The sequence below is a fragment of the Hyla sarda genome, chromosome 6 (genome assembly GCF_029499605.1).
Source record: "Hyla sarda isolate aHylSar1 chromosome 6, aHylSar1.hap1, whole genome shotgun sequence".
Lineage (NCBI taxonomy): Eukaryota > Metazoa > Chordata > Amphibia > Anura > Hylidae > Hyla > Hyla sarda.
The window spans coordinates 248,788,551-248,812,474 of NC_079194.1; the positions used below are offsets into that span (position 1 = coordinate 248,788,551).

A 23,924-nucleotide genomic window follows, 5' to 3' on the forward strand; every position below is an offset into this window, starting at 1 on the left:
TCGGGATCCCCTGCATCGCCAGCGCTCTCCTTCGTCGTCATCACGTCGCCGCACACGCCTTCCCTTCATCCAATAGGAGCGGCGTGCGTAGTGACGTGATGGCGGCGATGGAAAGCGAGGATCCCAGGGAAGCAGAGACGTCTGGAGCGACAGCGACTGCTATGGAGGGCCACATCCAGGGCAGCGGTGACGAGCGGTGACGGTACGGAGCGGCGGGGACAGGTGAGTATAACTTCCTATTCTTTCCATTGCACGGATCCCTCAACATACGATGTTTTCAACAAACGATGGTTCATTTGGAACGGATTACCATCGTATGTTGAGGTACCACTGTATATATATATATATATATATATATATATATATATATATATATATTAGAGATGAGCGAATTGAAGCTGACGAACCCAAATTCGTTACGAATTTCATGGAAAATTTGATTTTCAACTAATGCGAATATGGCCGCGATAATATTGCGTGAATCGCTTAATTAAACTTCATTTACTGTGGTCCAGGCTCCAGGGCATCTTAAATGGCAGATCCACATCAGTACATGGGGCAAGGAATCCTGGGAAGGCGAGAAGGCAGGTAGGCGGGATGACCGTGAATCACATGCAGGATGCAGCCTATCAGCAGCCAGTCACCCCTGTGATGTCACAGCCCTATATATTCGACAGCCATTTTCCGGCTCGTCATGTCATTCAGTACACTGCAGAGAGATAGGACAGACATCGCTGTGTGTGTGTTACACAGAAAAGCTTTTTGCAGCAGCATTTCACCTCTTAGTCACCACTAGTGTTGAGCGGCATAGGCCATATTCGAATTCGCGAATATTCGCGAATATATGGATGAATATTCGTCATATTCGCGAATATTCGCATATTCGTAACATTCTCGTTTTATTTTCGCATATACAAAAATTACCATAAGCGAAAATTCGTATATGCGAAAATATGCATATGCAAATGTTCGCATATGCGAAAATTCGCACACCAGTCTCACACAGTAGTATTAGAGCCTTCTTACACCACATAAGCTGGAAGCAGAGAGGGATGATCACTGTGATGTGTACTGTGAAAAAAAAAAAAAAAAACAACGAATATTCGTAATTACGAATATATAGCGCTATATTCGCGAATATTCGCGAATTCGCGAATATGCGATATTCGCGAATAAAATTCGAATTGCGAATATTCGCGAGCAACACTAGTCACCACATCCTTCTATAGGACACAGAGCACAGCGTTTTTGCACAGAAATGTATTCTTACTGCAGCGATTAACCCCTCAGTCACTGTGAACATCATTGTATTACAGAAAGGGGCAGAGAGCTGTGTGTTGCCTCAGCTGCAGAAACATTTTCATGGGAAGGGAGAAATCATTTTTTAGGGCAAATCTGTGTCTTTGTTCCACAACAACTGGTCTGCTGGTTATACTAGTCTCTAGACGGTATAATCCATACCTAGCAGTCCATTTCTAATAGTATTTGAGAGAGAGTCTTTTTGCAATTTTGGGTTTAGTAAACAGTGACTGTGTGCTGCAGCACTGTTGTGTACTGCTGTCGTTGTGGGCAATTTTGTTTTTGGGTATTGTTGCGCCCTCATAAGTGCATACCACATACCTGCATCTAAGTGGTGTACTATTTTGTACCTGTTAATCTGTCAAGGGCCTAGATACTGTGAAAGGACAGCCAAAATAATCACTGGCTGGTGTTTTACTCAAATCATTTTTGAAGTGTACAGTAGTTAATTTTTCTGCCCTCATAAGTGCATACCACATATGTACATCTAAGTAGTTTACTATTTTGTACCTGTAAATCTGTCAAGGGATTAGATACTATGAAAGTCCAGGCAAAAGTACTCACCGGCTGATGTTTTTACTCTGTACTCCCCTCATATACGCACTAAGTATGTCAGGCTGAGAAGTGCCATGACGTACTCAGAGGAGTGGCAGAGGCCTAAATTCAACAGGCAGAGGTCGCAGCAGATTAGGGCCAAGTGGCAGCAGGAGTCGCAACGAGAGGCCTGAGCTCCCGGTATCAGCTAGCAGTCGTGTCTCGACCAGCAACCCATCTGCCATCATCAATTGGTTAACACGGTCATCCACTTCATCACACGTGACATCTGTCGGTGGGTTCCAACAGTCGGTGGGTTCCTCAGACACCACCCTCTGTTGGCATGGCCCGGGAGCAGTCCCTGTCCATTGTCTCTGTCCCATGCTGTTCCCTCCCATAAAGAAGTATCTTATACTGTGGGTTCAGCTCCACTATTCAGTGAGGACGATCTAATAGAGGACAGTCAGCAGCTACTGCTCAGCCAAGAAGTGGAGGAGACATCTGCCGCTTCCCCTGCCAGGAGATTGACGTGGGAGGTGGCGTTGCCAGCGTTCAGGGTCCTGAAGCAGACACTTTTGAGGAACCTGAGGAGAACATTAGTGACGTACAGACACGTGTTGATGATGATGAAGCCAATCGCAATTGGGAGCCGAGTGCAGAAGAGGCTTCATCATCATCACGAGAAGAGAGTTTCAGGTTGCCCGTGAGGCAGCAGCTGAGCAAGCAAGGTAGTAGAATAATTGGCAGTCAGCATGGTGGCAGAAGTAGAAATTCTGGAGCCAAACGTGCCCGGGGGAGACCACTTGCTTCGCGGCAGCCTACCTTCACGGGAGGTTGTGGGACTGGGGTTCCTGGAGACAGCGGCAGTAGCAGTCAATTAGTGCAGACTGTTGGTGGGAAAATTAGCTACTCGGCGATGTGGCAGTTTTTCAACAAGAATCCGGAGAAGGTTCACATAGCCACATGTGTTACGCCGAGCGCTCCGGGTCCCTGCTCCTCCCCGGAGCACTCGCGGCGTTCCCCTCTCTGCAGCGCCCCGGTCAGACCCGCTGACCGGGAGCGCAGCACTGACACTGCCGACGGGGATGCGATTCGCATAGCGGGACGCGCCCGCTCGCGGATCGCATCCCAATCCACTTACTTGTCCCGGTCCCCGGCTGTCACGTCCTGGCGCGCGCAGCTCTGCTCCTTAGGGCGCGCGCGCGCCAGCTCTCTAAGATTTAAAGGGCCAGTGCACCAATGATTGGTGCCTGGCCCAATCAGTCTAATTAGCTTCCACCTGTTCCCTGCTCATATAACCTCACTTCCCCTTCCCAGCATTGCCGGATCTTGTTGCCCTTGTGCCTTGAGAAAGCGTTTCCAGTGATGCCATACCAGTGTTTCCCGACCTTCTGCTATCACCATTGACTATGAACCTTGCCGCCTGTCCTGACCTTCTGCTACGTCTGACCTCCCCTCTGTCTAGTCCTTCTGTCCCACGCCTTCTCAGCAGTCAGCGAGGTTGAGCCGTTGCTGGTGGATACGACCTGGTTGCTACCACTGCAGCAAGTCCATCCCGCTTTGCGTCGGGCTCTGGTGAATACCAGTAGTAACCTAGAACCGGTCCACCGGTACCGTCCATGCCAATCCCTCGCTGACACAGAGGATCCACATCCAGCCTGCCGAATCCTAACAACATGCAAGATATTTCAGCAGAAATTGAAGTGTGGCCAGGGTCCCAATTTTGGCACAACGGCACTGCATCAACACATGCTTCACCACCATAAAGCAGCCTAAGAGAACCGTGGCACTGATGTAGTGGTCCAGCCTGCTGCATCACCCAGTGACACGCTGCTCCCTCTTTCAGCCAGCCAAGGCTACACCACCTCAGCCAAAGGGAGCTGTGTGTCATACCCTCCTTCTCCTTCCACATGCTCCTGCTCCTCCTACTTTTAGTCAGCCATTCCGCCAACAATCAATCGAGAGAGACAACAGTATGCGCCCACTCATCCAATGGCGCACAAGCTGAATGTGCTTCTGTCTAAGTTACTGGTGCTGCAGTCCTTCCCTTTTTCAAGTGGTGAACTGATGGTTTGTGCCGAGCCGAGGTGGAGAGTGGCGACTGGAGGAGAGGGAGGGGCACTGTGGAGCACAGTTTAGGTTTCACCAAATGGGCAGTTTTTCTAGTAATCTGATAGGAGAGGAGGAGCAGAAGCAGCCAGAGGAGCTAGAGGGTTATGAGGAAGGTGAGACAGAGGACCCAGACACACCGTGGCAGTATGCATTGTAGATGGAGGCAGGGAGTCCCTCCGAGTCACTTGCACAAATGGCACGATGCATGCTCACTTGCTTGCATAGTGAAAGCTGAATTGTCACCATTGGGCAGTGGGGTGACTTCTGGCTCTCCACCTTATTGGACCCTCGTTACTGGCACAAAATAGGGGCCTTTTTTTACACCCACTGAGAGGGAGGACAAACTGACCTACTACAGAGGCATCCTATGCAGTCAGTTGGTCGATGCCTATCAGCGCCATCATCTATTCTCTCGCAGGTCTGAATCTGGGGGCCCCCTGCGCTCACCTTCCACTGCCATGGCTGCTGGGGAGGGGGGGGGGGGGGTGACAGGAGCAGTACCAGCTCCATCAGCAGCAGCCTGAGTTTACAGTCCCTGATGAGTACCTTTCTTCACCCGCATAGTGAAGCAACTCATCATCATCAGGTAGACCTGGAGAAGGACCTGAACCAGCAGGTGGTGGCATACCTTGACATGCCCATGCCAACACACCTTGAAGATCCGCTGGACTTCTGGGCAGCCAAACTTGATTTGTGGCCGCAACTAGCAGAGTGTTATGATTCGGCTAGCTGGATGTGGATCCACTGTGTCAGCGAGAGATTGGCGTGGACCGTGTTGGTGGACCGGTTATAGGGTTGCTACTGGTTTTCACCAGAGCCCGCCGCAAAGCGGGATGGTCTTGTTGCGGCGGTAGCAACCAGGTCGTATCCACCGGCAACGGCTCAACCTCGCTGACTGCTGAGAAGACGTGGGACAGAAGGACTAGACAGAGGCAAGGTCAGACGTAGCAGAAGGTCGGGGCAGGCGGCAAGGTTCGTAGTCAATGTGGATAGCAGAAGATCTGGAACACAGGCTTTGGACAACAGTAACACTTTCTCTGGCACAAGGCAACAAGATCCGGCAAGGAAGTGCAGGGGAAGTGAGGTAATATACACAGGGAGCAGGGAAGCTAATTAGACTGATTGGGCCAGGCACCAATCACTGGTGCACTGGCCCTTTAAATCATAGAGAGCTGGCGCGCGCGCACCCTAGAGAGCGGAGCCGCGCGCACCAGAACATGACAGCCGGGGACCGGGATGGGTAAGTGGCTTGGGATGCGATTCGCGAGCGATTTGCGAATGTCAGTACAGCGCTCCCGGTCAACGGGTCTGACCGGGGCGCTGCAGAGAGGAGAACGCCGCGAGCGCTTCGGGGAGGAGCAGGGACCCGGAGCGCTCGGCGTAACACAGAGTTTGCCTCGGAAAGGCTGTCCTGTCACCCCAACGAGAACTCGTCTGTTCATGAAAAATGTGGAGAGATTGACCTTTGTGAAGATGAATCAGGCATGGATAAGCCAGGATTTCCACCCACCAATGCATGATGCATCAGAGTAGATTGACCATCGTGCCACACCAACACTTCACAAATTTGGATAGTGCCAAACAGATTTAAGGGGGCCCAGTTACAAACATTCTTCCGCATCAGACCTTTTTTCACCCACCTTTGTCATCGGGTACTAGTATTGCCACCCACCACACCACTCTGTCACCAGGTCACTTTCAGGACTCCTGTTGCTGCTGCTGCCACCTCCAGGCTGTGTCATTCAGCCACTATATGGTCTCCTCATGCCTCAGCCACCTCCAGGCTGTGCCATTCAGCAACTATATGGTATCCTCATGGTTCAGCCAACTCCAGGCTGTGCCATTCAGCCACTATATGGTCTCCTCATGCTTCAGCCACCTTCGGGCTGTACCATTCTGCCACTATATAGCCTCCTGATGCTTCAGCCCCCTCTAGGCTGTGCCATTCAGCCACTATTGGGTCTCCTCATGATTCCACCACCTCCAGGCTGTGTAATTCAGCCAATATATGGTTTACTGATGCTGCTGGGCCTGGGCCTAAACATTTTTATGGTAGCACTAGTTACCATAAATCTTAATTTTAAATTTCAAAATTAATCTTTCAATCTTAGGGATTGTAAAGCCCTAGTGTCTACTAATGCTGCTGCAAGCTCCAGGCTGTGTCATTCAGTAACTATATGGTCTCCTAATGCTGCCAACACCTCCACACTGTGTCATTTAGCCACTATATGGTCTCCTCATGCTGCCAACACCTCGACGCTGTGTCATTCAGCCACTATATGGTCTCCTCATGCTGCCAACACCTCCATGCTGTGTCATTCAGCCACTATATGGTCTCTTCATGCTGCATACACCTCCACGCTGTGTCATTTAGCCACTATATGGTCTCCTCATGCTGCCAACACCTCCATGCTGTGTCATTCAGCCACTATATGGTCTCCTCATACTGATGCTACCTACAGACTCTGTAAGTGCGCCGCTCTGCGGCTTTGATTCCAATAGCGATGCCTGTAATCTGAATGTCATACTGAATAACAGTATTATTTCACTACCCCAGCACACTCCATATGCGTGTTAGAACAAAGCAAAGTGTTCTACAACCCTATTGAGGCTGTCTGTAGGCCAGAAATAGCCGTTTTTAATATAGATTGGCCATGAATAAATTTGTCCCCAAAAAATTTTTTCGCTAAATTCGGCGAATCGCCATAATTTTTCAAAAGTTCGCTCATCTCTAATATATATATTAGATATTGTATATCATTTTTTTGTGGAGGAATGAGTGTAGGGATGGACCGGTGTTTTAATTTTATGTTACGTATCAATGGTTATGTTCCTTTTTTATTGTATGTTATGTATTCTGTTATGTTATTGTATGTTATGTTCTGTAATTATTTATTGTTATATTTTTTATTTTAATAAAAGAATAACAGATAGGAGTAGACCTAAAAATGTTATTCAGTCAAATGTAATACATAATAAAAATATTCGTATATATATATATATATATATATATATATATATATATATATTTTACATTATTTAGAAGACATCTGTAATGTAAATAACTTCCTTCAGATAGGGGATAAGTTATAGATCGCAGGGGTCCGGGTGCTGGGACCCCCCCCCGTAATCTCCTGTACGGGGCCCCGTCATTCTGCCGGAAGGGAGCGTTTTGTCCCTGCATGACGCGGCGGCTGAAACGCCCTCTCCTTGTATCTCTATGGGATACATGGAGGGGGCGTGTTGGCCAACGCGTCATGGTGGGGAATAGACACGCCCCCTTCCAGCAAAATGCCGGAGCCCTGTGCAGGAGATCATGGGGGGTCCCAGCACCCAGGCCCACCGCGATCTATAACTTATCCCCTATCCTTCGGCTAGGGGATAAGTTGTTTTGCATTACAGATGTCCTTTAACTTAAAGAAAAAATATAGATTTAAAAGTGTAAATAAAAACAAATGCCATTTTATTTTTTAGGCTAATGCTACTTGGTATCCATCTGATAATAAATGCTTATACTACGAATGTCAAAATGTAAATGGCCAATTTGTCGTGAAAGAAAAACATTTATTATGCACCGTAAATAGTCAAAGCAACTGCTCACTGGTAAGTTACTATGTAATACTTTATCACATCATCAGTCTTTCATTTTTAGTTTTTTGCTACTTTATTGTTATGCTTCTTTTGAACATTCAATATATTATTCTTGTGCTGTTTTCGCACATCATTATTTTATGTATGTTGTTCTTTATTATCTACTTTGTTTTGAGCGACATACTATATCTGTGGTAGTACTTAAAGATTCAATTGGTGGGTCTACCTACTGCCTACTACTTTTGACTTTATTTTAAAACTGTCACAAAAATTGCATGTAAGTCCTGCTTTCCTAGATTACTTTTGGTGCGTTCACATTTGATTTTTCCATCTAAAAATATCAATGCTCAATCAATAAATAATGTAGAGTTATTAAAAAATGTTATGCTTTTATCAGTTTCTTGTGATTTTCAAGACTGTTCAAGATGCTTGTTGTCATTCAAAGGAATTTTTATTTTTTACCTTCAGAAGCTAGAAATAAACAAGGAAGAAGGATTATCAGAATTAGGGTTATTTAGTTTAGAAAAAAGAAGGCTTAGGGGCGACCTAATAACTATGTATAAATATATCAGGGGACAGTACAGAGATCTCTCCCATGATCTATTTATACCCAGGACTGTATCTATAACAAGGGGGTATCCTCTACGTTTAGAGGAAAGAAGGTTTCTACACCAGTACAGACAGGGGTTCTTTACTGTAAGAGCAGTGAGACTGTAGAATTATCTGCCTGAGGAGGTGGTCATGGTTAACTTGGTAACATAATTAAAAAGGGGTCTGGATGCATTTTTGGAGAATAATAACATTACAGGTTATGGATTCTAGATCTATAGGGACAGAAGGTTTTTTCTGATTTTTTACCTCCAGTATAAGGTTTTTTTTTTTTGCCTTCCTCTGGATCAACTCAGTAGGGACTCATTAGGGATATAGATTGAACTTGATGGACTCTGGTCCTTTTTCAACCTTATGAACTATGTTACATCTAAGGCTGCCTATGTTCTAGCCTTGCTCCCCTCCCATATGAATGGAGGGGGTGTGGCGTGAAATCATGACTGCGGCCTCCCAAACCCAGTGTCCTGAACACAATGTTCAGAATGCTGGGTGTCTGCAAGGAGATCGCGGGTGGAGGTCCCTGCGGCCGGACCCCCACCACCAGACATCGTATCCTTAACATAGGGGATAAGATGTTTAGCAATGGAGTCCCCTTTAAAGCTAAGATCGGCCCACTCAGCAAGCATGATTCAGAGTGGCAAAAAGTTGCAAACTTTTTATGCACATTTTTGCATGAGGTGCAAGTGTTGATACATTCCCCACTATGGCCCTTAGTAAATCAGGGCCTATGTCTTTAGTTAGGATATTAATCTATTTTCTTTTTCCTTAGGGATTTATATACAAAGAAATAAATGGTCAGTGCTGTGGCAATTGCTTAAGGGTAAACTGCACTTTGAACATGCCAGACAAAACCATCAAGACACTTCAGGTAAGATAATAAAAAAAAAATCTGAAAATTAAAAACATATTACACCAGGTAGAAGACTAACAAAGATGATTAAAAAACTAATAATAGATCTGTTGTCAAAGAGTATTGTATACTTGCCGTGTAAATATCTAGAAGTGCTGCTGCCACTTAAAATAAGCCTGTGAAGCTGCGCACACAGTGCAGTAGGGCTTCACAAGCCTATTGTAGCTATGCCTGGGTTAATAATGCAGGCTGCTGTATAGTCACAAAAAAGGCAACTGTTATCCCTCCAGGAGCCAGCTGAACAGTCAAAGAGGTGAAGCCCATACTCATCTATGCTCCAGGGACTGCACTGTCTCTTTCTGGCTATTAACTGTTGATTGACAGGTGACCTGGGTGAAGGAGAAGTACACAGGACAAGGCAGCAGGCAGACGAGCCCTGTTAGTCAATAGCATGACATAGCAGAGAAAGGCAGTGTGTCTCCGAGCCGTAGTGGCCCCCGGGTCTCATCTCTACAACTATTCGGCCAACACCCAGAAGAATTGCAAATGCTTTTTTTTTTTATCTTATGAATATACAGCAGCCTGCATTATCAACACAGGTATGGCTAAAATAGGCTTGTTAGGCCTATTCTTGGGGACAATTGCACTTTAAATTGTACCTGTCATTAACAAAGACTTGATATAATGTAGATAAAACCATGTAATATACATTTATAACATACATTGATTAAAACATTTGAATATTTTTGGGTGAAACAATGCTGTCCCTGCAGCTATTGCCTGTGTGTCTCTATAAGGAGTCCAAATACAGTAAGTGTGGGCAGGACAAGCAGGGCTCTTTGCAGGCTCCTGGCTTATCAATCATTCTGATGTGTGAGCCAGGAGCATGTCACAGAGCTTTGCTGCACAGAGCCCTGCTTGTCCACCCACACCCTGTATTTGGTCTCCTCACAGTGACACACAGACAATAGCGTCAGGGCCAAAAATTTACATTTTAACCAATGTATATTACAAATATACATATTTTTTTAAGTACTTATTTAAGTTTCACAATTTAATTTGCAAACACCACCCACGGTGGAACAAGATAGAACATATACAACAGACTCCGTAGGTCTCAGAGACCGGCTCCAGCATAGTGACAGTAATAAAGAGTATGCATAAAATTGCGCCAGTAAAACAGAAGGGTGCATCTGAGACCCAACTGGAGGAAGCCCAACACATACAGACACACTCACACACCTTCAAGCACAAATCCCAGTAACCCCAACAGCAGCACATTTCCAGGAGAAGCCAGGGGGTACATACCTTGTCAAATTTCTTAGGGCACTTACGACTCACTTACAAAACCTGGTATAATGGGACATATTTGTTAACCAAAGTCAACCAATGAGATAGCAGGGGAGGTGGACATATCCTTGCAGGTCATTACTACCACTTTCGGGCACAGAACAGTGGGAAGCGAATCAGTAGGAGTCTATGCGAACTAGAAACAACCTCATTAACGACTCTCAGTAAGCATACCACTGGGGTTAGTAACAAATGGAAGTCTAGATTGTCAGCCAAAAACCCCTTCACCTACCTCCAGAAGAGAGCAATGACGGGGCACTGCCACACAGCATGCAAAAAGATATTGATTTCGGAAGAACAGCGGAAACACAGATTAGACCAATGCATTTCAACTTAGCAGGGGTATAATACAATCTCAAAACATATCTGGATTTGATCAGCATATCTCTACTACTGACTACTGTGGAATAATAAGAGCCTTCAACCTCCTTCCACTCACTTTCAGACAAATCCAGGATATCAGCAACCCATTTATGAAACGCTAGTAAGAAAGGGTAGGCCCCAGTGTCTGGAGGAGAGCATAGGCTTGAGTTAAGGTTTTACGAAGATCCATAGTGCCCAGGAGAAGCTCCACATCTGAAAACACAGGAGAAAATGTCAGGGAGCCAAACTGTGCCTGAACCGCATGCCTAAGCTAAAGATATCTATAAAAGGCATTTCTAGGGATGCTATAACGTTCCTTCATGTCTGAGAAGTATAAGAAAACCTAATCCTCCCCAAGCAAGTGAATCACAAATTTGACACCATGAGAACCCCAGAAACTGGCCTCCTGTAATCCATGTAGGTGAGGTAAATGTACATTTCCCCACAAGGGTGGTCTAGGAGATACCAGAGGCTGCAGAAATTCCCTCAACACCATGGACCATACTTTAGCTATAGTTTGAAGGGGAATGGGAAAGGAAGAGTGATAACTGTACAGTGTATTAGTAAGAGCTTCATAGCAACCCATAATTGCTCCAGCCAAGGCTGTCGCTCAATTGGACAGATCCTGATTGATCCTCCACGCTGCATGGACCAGTTGGGAGGCAAGAAAATAGTTATAGACATCAGGGGCAGCTAAGCCGCCATGACGCTGAGGAGCCTGGAGGAGAGCCTGACCAAGTCTGGGAGGTTTTCCCTGCCAATAGAAGGATCCCAGAGCACCACATAGTGTACTAAAATATTTCCTTGGGGGGATCATGGGAGCTAAATGGAAAAGATAAAGACATTTAGGGAGATAAATCATTTTAATCCTGCCAATATTGATCCTGCCAGCTAAAGAGAGAGGAGGTGAGGACCAGCCAGACAGCCGCTCCACAGTGGAGCATAAAAGTGTCTCCAAGTTCAGGGAGAGATAGTCTGTCAGGGACTTAGTCATCTCCACCTGTAAATATCTAAAATGGGAAACCAATTGCTCCCCTGCCGGAAGAGAGGAGTGGAGGGGAGCTCCAGACGAAGGCGCCATTAGGGAGAACTTAGCCCAGTTGATCCGCTCGCCTGAAATCGAACTAAGCCGGTCAAGTAGATCAATAAGGGACAGGAGAGATCCCCCAGCATCCGCAAAATATACCAGAGTGTCATCTGCATAAAAGGGAAACCTTCTCGACAATAGACCCCCTGAGAATACCACAGATAGTAGGGTCTTTGCGTATGGCTGCCGCCAACGGCTCCATCGCCAGCGCAAAAGGGAAGGGAGATAGCGGCCACCCCTGCCTCCTCCCACGACCCAGGAGAAAGGGAACAGAGACATCAAGTTAGTTTGAATACGGGCCCTAGGACTATCATATAACAAGCGAACCCAAGCACAGAACTGGGGACCAAACCGAAACGCAACTAGCACCTTTCAAAGATAAGGCCACAACACTAAGTCAAGGCTTTATAAATATCCAGACTAACCACCACACCAGTAGGAAAGCCCTCCCCTACCGCTGCTATATTGAGTTGCAGACGCTTCACGTTTACATCAGTGGCCCTACCCGGCCTAAACCCAGTTTGGTCAGGATGAATGATAGCATTAATTACCCCATATTGGCGAGTAGCCAGCACTCTAGCCAAGATCTTTTTTTTTTTTTTTATTAATTTTTTTTAGCTTTTTTTTATTACCACCACATATTACAAAAAGAAAAAAACGAATAATACAATATTTTATACAAATTTTTATACCCTCCTCCCACCCCCTATCCCCCCTAGAGGAAGAAGAAAAAATAAATAATTAAATAAATAAAAAAATAAAATAAAATAAAAAAAGGTCAAAAATGTCTTATCGGACCCTGCGGCTCAGCTTTTTAGTTCTCTATATCTCAATTCTATATTCCCTCCTCAGCCCCTCCCTCCATTGATGCACACTCGGGCCTGTTACAGATATCCACTGTTTTACTATAATTAATCTGGCATAAAAAAGTGACCTTTGAATTTTTTTTCCCAATCCCTTTTTATTTCTGTCCCAATATCACCTCCCAGGATCGCATTTATTGGTGTTAATTTTATTCTAATCTTCCAACTTTTCTCAACTAACTGTATAACTTCTCCCCAAAATTTCTTTATTTCTGGACATGTCCAAGGCATATGCAACAATCCTGCCTCTTCCTGCCCACATTTTGAGCAGGCACTCGAGTTCTTTTTACATATTTTATACAAAAAGAGAGGTGTATAGTACAGCCTATAAACTATATTAAACTGTATCACCCTATGATTCGCATTTAATGGAATAACATTAATACTTTCGTGTATTTTTCCCCACTGTGCTTCTTTTATCTCACCCAATTCTTTTTGACATATTTTTCTACTGTGATGATTTCTCTTTAATATAGAAAATTTATTAAGTGCTCTATATACCTTTGACAACTCTTTTTTCCCCATCTCTGTATTCACCATCTTATGAAAAAAACTACCTTTTACTATTTCTACTTTCTTCCCCTTATCTACCGTGTCTACCCTTTTTTAACTCTTCCCATGTTTTAATCTTCCTTATATATATCCCCTATTTTATTCACCCCCCAATGTGCTAGTGTTTGAAATTCTAATCTATTTATTTCCTCTACTGGGTTTTTAATATTCCAAATGAGGGCTATATCCAATATCCCAGTTATTCCCACCTCCCTTTTTACCATTTTCCATGTTCTTTTCAAGGCAGCTATTGTCATACAGTTTTTCCATCCTTTCTCTTCTAATTGCCCTGACTCCAGTAACTGGTAAATATCATCATATGATCCTCTACATCGTTCCATCAAATACTCAATCATATGAGATCTCCTCCAGTCCATAATAAAGTATAATTGGGCAGCTAAAAAATACTTTTTCACGTACGGAAACGCCATTCCCCCTTCTCTTCTGGGTAAACATAAATATTCTATCTTAATCCTCACCCTTCTTCGGCCCCATATCAAGGCATTGAAGATTGACAGCATTCTTTTAAAAAAAATTTCATCACACCAAATGGGTGAAGCACTAAATACGTATAATATTTTCGGCAACATAATCGTTTTAATTAATATCATTCTGTCTGCTTTAGAAATTTTGAAGTCGCTCCATATTTAAATTTTCTTTTCCATGTTCTTTATTAAGGGTTCAAGGTTTAATTTATAATGATCTTCTAATTTACCTGAGATTTGTATACCTAAGTATTTAAAGTGCTCATCTTTTTTTTATATTTTTATTTAGTTTTCTATGAATATATTATTCTCCCCCAATGGAAGGAGTACTGATTTGGACCAGTTTATTTCTAATCCTGAGAAACTACCATATTCCTTGATAATCTCCATCACTCCGATCAGATCCAACTGTTTTTCCAAAAAAAGCAGGATATCATCTGCATATAAGGATATTTTGTCCTCTCTCCCCCTTGCACCAAACCCGCCAATCTCCTTCTCCTCTCTGATCTTAACAGCCAAAGGTTCCATGCTCATAGCAAACAGCAAGGGGGAGAAAGGGCAACCCTGTCTGGTGCCTCTTGAGAGCGAGAATTGCTCCAATAATTTCCCATTGATCGACACTCTTGCTTTAGGTTCAGAGTATAACAGTCGGATCATGTCTATATATGTTTTCCCAAAGCCGCATTTTTCTAATACTGCCCACAAGAACTCCCACTCCACCCTGTCAAAAGCCTTAGTGGCATCTAAAGACAGGATGGAGTGGGATTCCCCGCCCTGTAATTTTCCCATATCTATATTCGTAAGGACTCTATATATATATATATATTGTGTCGGGCCATTCTTCCCGGGATAAACCTGCACTGATCTTCCTGAATTAACTCTGTGATATTACTCTGTAATCTAATGGCTAATGCTTTGGCGAAAATCTTGATATCCGTATTTATTAACGATATGGGTCTATACGACCCCATATCCTCTTTATCTTTTCCCTCTTTCAGGATCAATATTATAACCGCTTCCCGCATTGAGTCCGGTAATTTCCCAGTCACCATGCTGGTCTCAATCACTCTATGTAGTGCCGGGATCAAAATTCCGTCAAACCTTTTATATACCTCAAAGGGTAGTCCATCGCTTCCAGGTGTTGAATTACCCCTAATCTGATCTAGAGCTTTATTCAGTTCTATTCTAGTTAATGGAGCATCTAAGGTTTGTTTTTCCATTTCGGGGAGTCTAGGGAGTTGCATTTGGTCCAAATAATTAAGCGTTTCCTTTCTTTCCTTATTATATTCAGATCTATATAATAACTCATAATATTCTCTAAATTCCCTTATTATTTCCTTTTTTCCTATACACCAATCCCCTTCTTTATTCCTTATCCCAGAAATTCTTTGCTTAGTGTGTTGATTTGAGACAATTGCCATCAAATACTTGTTAGGCTTCTCTGCCTGTACAAATCTTTGCTGGCCTTGAAAAATCAATTTATTTTTACTCTTTTCCAACATATATTCATTAAATTCATTTTGTATCTTATTTAATTTTTCCTTACTCTCTTCTGATGAATTTTGTGTATATTCCTTCTCTGTATCCCTAAGATTACTTATTAAGCCCTCCTCTTTTGATTTAAACTCTTTTTTCCCCCACTTTATTGCTCTTATTATTTCCCCTCTTAGGTAAGCTTTACAGGTCTCCCAGACAACCGGGTCACTTGCTGTGCCCCAGTTGTTTGCAAAAAACTCCCTCAAGTTTTTTTCTATTGTAGCATTCTCTATCAAATTTAACCAGTGAGGGTTAATTTTCTGGAACCCATCTCTTACCTCTTCCTCTGTTTTTATCAGTATTTCTAGAGCCGCATGGTCCGACAGACATCTAACCGAATAATGTATTTTTATCACCTTATTTAAACTAGAGTCATTTCCCATACATATATCTATTCTGGACATAGTCTGACAGGTCTTGTTCCAACATGAATATTCTTTCTTTTGAGGGTTGTAAATCCTCCAAATATCGCTGAGTCCCAGTTCATTACATACTTTCGCCAGGGGGGTACAGCCCACCTCTCCTTTACTCCCGCTTGCCTCCATCTATCTAACCTCTCATCTAGGACGCAGTTCATATCCCCCATGGCAAACACAGGGCATTCTCCGCAACTCACACAAAAATCAAATAATTTAAGAAGGATCGCGGATGAGAAAGGCGGGGGTATATTTACAAATGCTAATACACATCTTAAATTTTCTAATCTCCCATATAAAAAAACAAACCTCCCCTCATCACCTACCTTTTTTCTAATTAATTCCCAATTTAAATTTCTACGGATTAACACCGAAACCCCCGTGAATATGCTGTATGAAGAGAATGGTAATAATGTCCCCAAACATTACGTTTCAAAACCATTACTGTTTCTCTCGTTAAATGTGTCTCAACTAACCTGACTATACCTGGTGCGTGCTTCATAATAACTCCCATTACCGCTGATCTTTTAATTTTATCCCCAAGTCCTCGTACATTCCATACCACTGCTTTAACATTCATCCGCGGTCATTCTTTTACAATCCAGTTGAACACAATAAACACCGTAGTAAGAAGGAAGAGAAAAGAAGGGAAAAAAAAAATCTTTAAGAAAAAAAAAAAACTTCCCCAGGGTTCCCAAACCTCCCCCCGCCCATCCTTCCCCATCACCCCTCCCCCCCCCTCCCGGTGACCTGCCATCTCGGGCAAATCTCTAGCCTTGCGTGATTTTAACTTATGGACCTCATCTTCCACACCCGACACTCTCATCTCCACCTCTCCCTGGCTTTCTTTAGATCTTCCCTGATAAAATAGATTTCCACACCGATAACCCCCACTTGATTGGACAGAACATCTATGGAAGTATTACATTTTGCAACTGCCGCTAATATTTTATCTAGGGCAGGTTGGGGAACATCCCCTTCCTTCTCCATTATAGAGCCATCTAATCCCAGATCTCCTGCATTGGTTTTATTTTGTCCACGATTTCTAGGCACTGCCCCCCGGCGAGACAAAATATTTATCCACTTTCCCAGCTGCTTTAGTGTCCTTTGTTGGGCTATGTGTTTTATTCAGCTTGGGTGCCATCTTATCCTCCAGTTGTCAATATATTGTCCCACCCAGAACAGTCACGTGTATTTCATATGCTGCGTCGGGAGTTTCAGAAAAGATTACCAATTAAATATTTCCAATGGACACTTTCAGCTTGTTGTATCACAGGAGAAGCTCAGTTATCTGCAGACTATAGACCTGCTCCTGCAGTGCTACAGGTGTTTCACCAGGTGTCATTTATACTCAGGAGAAAAAATAAATAAATACACTGTCCCAATTAGGGTTTTCCACCCAAATCCAGTTCTTATAGATAAATTCTTATTTCTTATGCAGAAGGGCCTACTTTATCGGCTTTAAACATACAAGGTGAATGTGGCAGCGCTCACCTCCACAGCTATAATCGCCACGAGGGGAATTTATTATTGAGCGAGTAAAATTTGCCCCCACACCTATTCTTTTATTACAGTTTGTTCACTGTGGCAGCAGTTTCGTCCTTATAACAACACAGATATGGGAGGATCTCACCCGAATCTCAGCTGGGTCCCTGGAGCAGCCATGGATCAGCCTCCTCAGTGTGTCTTCCACCAGTAGCTCCAGGGTCACACTATCACTCTTCCTGCATTCTCAGCACAACACAGACCCAGGTTCCTTCCACTCACTGCCTCTTCTGGGCCTTCACTCCAGATCGCAGCATTGCTGGCACCTGTGTGTGCTGTTGCTCGTGTGGGGGCTGCTACGCTCACAGTCCACTGCTCCCCGCTCGCTACTGTATTGTCAGGTCAGGTCCCTCTGCTCCACCGCCATCCAGCACACTCACATCCCAGCTTTCAGCGCAGTTGAGTGGTGTCCCGAACCAGTAGCATGTGTTTGGTCCATGGAAGGGGCAGGAAGCGGGGGGGGGAGGAGCCTCTCAACCTCCTCGCATCACGTCCTCACTCTAGCCAAGATCTTTATATCAACATTCAAAAGGGAAATAGGTCTATAAGCATCAGACAGCAACGGATCCCTTCCAGGCTTAGGGAGCACTACAATCAGCGCCTCCCTCATTGAGTCCAGAAGAGCATCAGTAGCGGCTATCGAGTGAAACAATTTAAGGAGTATAGGGGCCAGTCACTCCTCATTCCTCCCATACTAATTACCTATCATCCCATCTAAACCGGGGGTCTTCCCATGAGGAAGATCACGTATGGCCTGTTCCACCTCTTCAACTGTTAAGGGGGCATCTAACGCCTCCGCCTGAGAGTGACTAAGCGTGAGAAGGAATAAGTCATGTAAAAAGAACAAAATTTCCCCTTGACAGGGCATAGAAGGGGCAGTATACAAAGAGGAGTAAAGGTCCCTAAAGACAGAGTTAATCAACTTGGGGTCAACCCCCACAGCACCCTCGCTTCCCTTAATACAAGGGATAGAGGCAGCAGGGTGACTAGCCCTCGCTAAATACGCCAACCGTTTACCATTCTTATCTTCAAATTCAAACAAGGCAGCCTCCCTATCCGCTAACCGCAACTGGACCCTATCTTTCTGAACGACCAACAGAGATCTCTGAGCTTTAGCCTATGCCCTCTCTACCCAGGGGATGGGTTCCTAACATACTATGCCTCCAGAACACTCACCTCCTGCGACAGGGTGCCCTCCATAGCCGACCTAACTTTCCTCTGGCCCACAACACCCGCTATAAAGGCACCTCTAACCGTGGCTTTGTATGCATCCCATTGAACTAAGGGGTCAGGATGAGAAGCATTATTCTCCCAATACTCAGCATGGGCAACCCCCAGGGCCTCCACAACTGCTCAGCCTGCAGCCAGCCAGGGTGGATGTGCCAGATACGGGAAGGGGGACTAGGGCCTAAGTGTAGGACTACCAGTACAGCAGAGTGGTCCGAGATCCCCCTAGTGGTGTAGTAAATATCTCTTACCACCTGAAGGAGGTCCTCGGAAGCCAGAGCAAGATTAATTCAAGAGAATGACCTATGGGCCGCAGAATAAAAGGAAGATGCAGTCGGATACTTCCACCTCCACCAAAGCCAAGCGCCAGGTATTAAATGAGGAAGGGTCAGCAGCAGTGGTGAAGTCGAGCACCAGATCAGGAGCCACATTGAAATCACCTATGAAGAGGACAGGATCATAGGGAAAAGACAACAGTTTGTTAGTAATGAGCTCCAGCACAGAGACCTGAAAAGGAGGAGGCACATACACAGAGACAAGAACACAGGAAAAAAGAACCCAGAGAACAATGTTAGAAAATTAAACATCTCCCAAAGTGGTCACAGGCTGCCTGTAAAATCACTAACAGCAGGGACTTTGTGATTAACACTGAAACACCCCTAGCATAATTGGAGTATGATGCATGGTAGCCCTTCGCTATCCAAGCGCTTTCAGGGCAAGAACTTTCTGACCGTGATATGAGTCTCCTGTAGACAAATAATGTGAGGAGACTGACGTTTCACAAAATCTAGAGATAAGGCCCTTTTAAATTTAGAATTAACCCCTTAAGGACGGAGCCCTTTTTCACCTTAAGGACTCGGCCATTTTTTGCAAATTTGACCACTGTCACTTTAAACATTAATAACTATGGAATGCTTTTAGTTATCATTCTGATTCCGAGATTGTTTTTTCGTGACATATTCTACTTTAACATAGTGGTAAAATTTTGTGGTAACTTGCATCCTTTCTTGGTGAAAAATCCCAAAATTTGATGAAAAATTAGAAAATTTTGCATTTTTCTAACTTTGAAGCTCTCTGCTTGTAAGGAAAATGGATATTCCAAATAAATTTTTTTTATTCACATACACAATATGTCTACTTTATGTTTGCATCATAAAATTGATGAGTTTTTACTTTTGGAAGACACCAGAGGGCTTCAAAGTTCCGCAGCAATTTTCCAATTTTTCACAAAATTTTGAAACTCGCTTTTTTTCAGGGACCAGTTCAGGTTTGAAGTGGATTTGAAGGGTCTTCATATTAGAAATACCCCCTAAATTACCCCATTATAAAAACTGCACCCCCCAAAGTATTCAAAATGACATTCAGTAAGTGTTTTAACCCTTTAGGGGTTTCACAGGAATAGCAGCAAAGTGAAGGAGAAAATTCACAATCTTCATTTTTTACACTCGCATGTTCTTGTAGACCCAATTTTTGAATTTTTGCAAGGGGTAAAAAGGAGAAAATTTTTACTTGTATTTGAAACCCAATTTCTTTCGAGTAAGGACATACCTCATATGTCTATGTTAATTGTTCGGCGGGCGCAGTAGAGGGCTCAGAAGGGAAGGAGCGTCAAATGGTTTTTGGGGGGCATGTCACCTTTAGGAAGCCCCTATGGTGCCAGAACAGCAAAAAACCCCACATGGCATACCATTTTGGAAACTAGACCCCTCGGGGAACATAACAAGGGGTAAAGTGAACCTTAATACCCTACAGGTGATTCACGACTTTTGCATATGTAAAAAAAAAAAAAAGAATTTTTACCTAAAATGCTTGGTTTCCCAAAAGCTTTACATTTTTAAAAAGGGTAATAGCAGAAAATACCCCCCCAAAATTTGAAGTCCAATTTCTCCCGATTCAGAAAACACCCCATATGGGGGTGAAAAGTGCTCTGCTGGCGCACTACAGGTCTCAGAAGAGAAGGAGTCACATTTGGCTTTTTTGATGGAAATTTTGCTCTGGGGGCATGTCACCTTTAGGAAGCCCCTATGGTGCCAGAACAGCAAAAAACCCCACATGGCATACCATTTTGGAAACTAGACCCCTCGGGGAACATAACAAGGGGTAAAGTGAACCTTAATACCCTACAGGTGATTCACGACTTTTGCATATGTAAAAAAAAAAAAAAGAATTTTTACCTAAAATGCTTGGTTTCCCAAAAGTTTTACATTTTTAAAAAGGGTAATAGCAGAAAATACCCCCCAAAATTTGAAGTCCAATTTCTCCCTATTCAGAAAACACCCCATATGGGGGTGAAAAGTGCTCTGCTGGCGCACTACAGGTCTCAGAAGAGAAGGAGTCACATTTGGCTTTTTTGATGGAAATTTTGCTCTGGGGGCATGTCGCATTTAGGAAGCCCCTATGGTGCCAGGACAGCAAAAAAAAAACACATGGCATACCATTTTGGAAACTAGACCCCTCGGGGAACGTAACAAGGGGTAAAGTGAACCTTAATACCCTACAGGTGTTTCACGACTTTTGCATATGTAAAAAAAAAAAATAATTTTTACCTAAAATGCTTAGTTTCCCAAAAAATTTACATTTTTACAAAGGGTTAAAGCAGAAAATACGCCCCAAAATTTGAAGCCCAATTTCTCCCGATTCAGAAAACACCCCATATGGGGGTGAAAAGTGCTCTGCTGGCGCACTACAGGTCTCAGAAGAGAAGGAGTCACATTTGGCTTTTTGAAAGCAAATTTTGTTCTGGGGGAATGCCGCATTTAGGAAGCCCCTATGGTGCCAGGACAGCAAAAAAAAAAACACATGGCATACCATTTTGGAAACTACACCCCTCGGGGAATGTAACAAGGGGTTAAGTGAACCTTAATACCCCACAGGCGTTTCACGACTATTGCATATGTAAAAAAAATATATTTTTTTTACCTAAAATGCTTCTTTTCCCAAAAATTTAACATTTTTAAAAAGGGTAAAAGCAGAAAATACCCCCAAAATTTGTAACACAATTTCTCCCGAGTACGGCGATACCCCATATGTGACCCTAAACTGTTGCCTTGAAATACGACAGGGCTCCAAAGTGAGAGCGCCATGCGCATTTGAGGCCTAAATTAGGGATTGCATAGGGGTGGACATAGGGGTATTCTACGCCAGTGATTCCCAAACAGGGTGCCTCCAGCTGTTGTAAAACTCCCAGCATGCCTAGACAGTCAACAGCTATCTGGCAATACTGGGAGTAGTTGTTTTGCAACAGCTGGAGGCTCCGTTTTGGAAACCGTGGCGTACCAGACGTTTTTCTTTTTTTATTAGGGAGGGGGGCTGTGTAGGGGTATGTGTATATGTAGTGTTTTTTACTTTTTGTTTTATTTTTTGTTAGTGTAGTGTAGTGTTTTTAGGGTACAGTCGCACGGGCGGGGGTTCACAGTAATTTCTCGCTGGCAGTTTGAGCTGTTGCAGAAAATTTGCCGCAGCTCAAACTTGCAGCCTGATACTTGCTGTAAACCTCCGCCCATGTGAGTGTACCCTGTACATTCACATTGGGGGGGGACATCCAGCTGTTGCAAAACTACAACTCCCAGCATGCGCTGACAGACTGTACAAGCTGAAAGTTTTAGTTTTGCAACAGCTGTAGGCACACTGGTTATGTATCACTGAGTTTGTGACCTTACTCAGTGTTTCAAAGCCAGTGTGCCTCCAGCTGTTGCAAAACTACAACTCCCAGCATGTACAGTGCATGGTGTAAGGTGACTGCTGGGAGTTGTAGTTTGCAACAGCTGGAGGCACACCGGTCGTGAAACACTGAGTTAGGTAAAAAAAACTCTGAGTTTCACAATCAGTGTGCCTTCAGCTGTTGCAAAACTACAACTCTCAGCAGTCACCGACAGCCAATGGGCATGCTGGGAGTTGTAGTTATGCAACCAGCAGATGCACCACTACAACTCCCAGCATGCACTTTAGCTGTTTGTGCAAGCTGGGAGTTGTAGTTAAACAACAGCTGAAGGTACACTTTTCCATAGAAAAAATGTGCCTCCAGCTGTTGCAAAACCATAAGTCCCAGCATGCCCATAAGGGAATGCTGGGAGTTGTGGTGGTCTGCTTCCTGCTGTTGCATAACTACAGCTCCCAGCATGCCCTTTTTGCATGCTGGGAGCTGTTGCTAAGCAACAGCAGGAGGCTGTCACTCACCTCCTGCTGCTGCTCAGGGAACAGGTCAGTCCCGCCGCCGCCGTCGCTCCTGGGGCCCCGATCCCAACAGGGACGCCGGGGATCGGGGTCCCCAGCACCCGGGGTCATCTTCCCGCTCCGGCTCACGTCCTCCGGAAGAGGGGCGGAGCGGGTGCGGGAGTGACACCCGCAGCAGGGGCCCTGATTGGTCGGCCGGTAATCCGGCCGATGAATCAGGGCGATCGTGAGGTGGTACCAGTGCCACCTCACCCCTGCTGGCTCTGGCTGTTCGGGGCCGTCAGAGATGGCCCCGATCAGCCAGTAATTCCGGGTCACCGGGTCACTGGAGACCCGATTGACCTGGAATCGCCGCAGATCGCTGGACTGAATTGTCCAGCGATCTGCGGCCATCGCCGACTTGGGGGGGCATAATGACCCCCCTGGGCGATATGCCGGGATGCCTGCTGAATGATTTCAGCAGGCATTCGGCTCCGGTCCCCAACCGGCTAGCGGTGGGGACCGGAATTCCCACGGGCATATGGATGCGCCCTGCGTCCTTAAGGACTCGGAATGCAGGGCGTATCCATACGCCCTGCGTCCTTAAGAGGTTAAGCCCCCGAACATTCCAGCTAACCACCTTCAAGGTCCCCATCATGAAAAATAAAACTGCATATGCCAAGGAAAACCCACAGGAGGACTAGGACATAGGAGGGCAGCGCACCGGGACCACACATACCACACCCAACCATCATAAAGACAAACAGGGCACAGACACAAAACATATACACAAAGGCAACAAAGCAGAACCAAAACATTCCCCAAAACACCCTGTCTAACATTAAAAGGGACATAGTAAACATCTAGTCCCTAACACAGTGTAGACCTAGACCCTGAATACAACTGCTACGGGGCTTTAAAAGAACACCAAGTAAGTCTAAACTACAGAAGGGTGTACAGAAAACTCCCTTCCACCACCCCACCATAAACTTAAGTGGCCAGTAACTAATGAAAACTACCCAGAGAGCCCTAGGGAGTCTGGAACCTATGGAGGCCCTAAACAAATCTAGCTCCCTGACCACTATCTAAAAACATTCACGGAGTGCAGTCTTAAGCAAGGTAGTCCAGGAGAGTTCAATCCGGAGGTCTGACAGGGGGCGCTGCATCCACCCAATGAAGAGCATCAGTTGGAGAAGTAAAGAACTTAGTAGAGGCCCCATCCACCACTCTCAGGCGAGCAGGATACAACATTGAGTAGCGGTAGCCCTTGGCACGCAACTTCGCCCGGACCTCCGTGAATTGCACCCGCTGCTTGCGTAGCTCCACAGAGAATTCATGATAAAAGGACACACT

The 23,924-nt window shown here is 44.8% G+C and overlaps 1 protein-coding gene across 5 annotated transcripts in view; it reads left to right on the top strand.

Moving 5' to 3' along the window:
* LOC130276901 (mucin-5AC-like) overlaps positions 1-23,924 on the top strand; it is a 442,145-nt gene that overhangs the window by 393,707 nt on the left and 24,514 nt on the right. For all 5 annotated transcript variants that reach the window (XM_056526890.1, XM_056526891.1, XM_056526892.1 and 2 more), the window contains 2 exons: positions 7,420-7,548; positions 8,915-9,013. In XM_056526890.1, the coding sequence (XP_056382865.1) occupies positions 7,420-7,548; positions 8,915-9,013 (228 nt within the window). The remainder of the gene's footprint in view (positions 1-7,419; positions 7,549-8,914; positions 9,014-23,924) is intronic.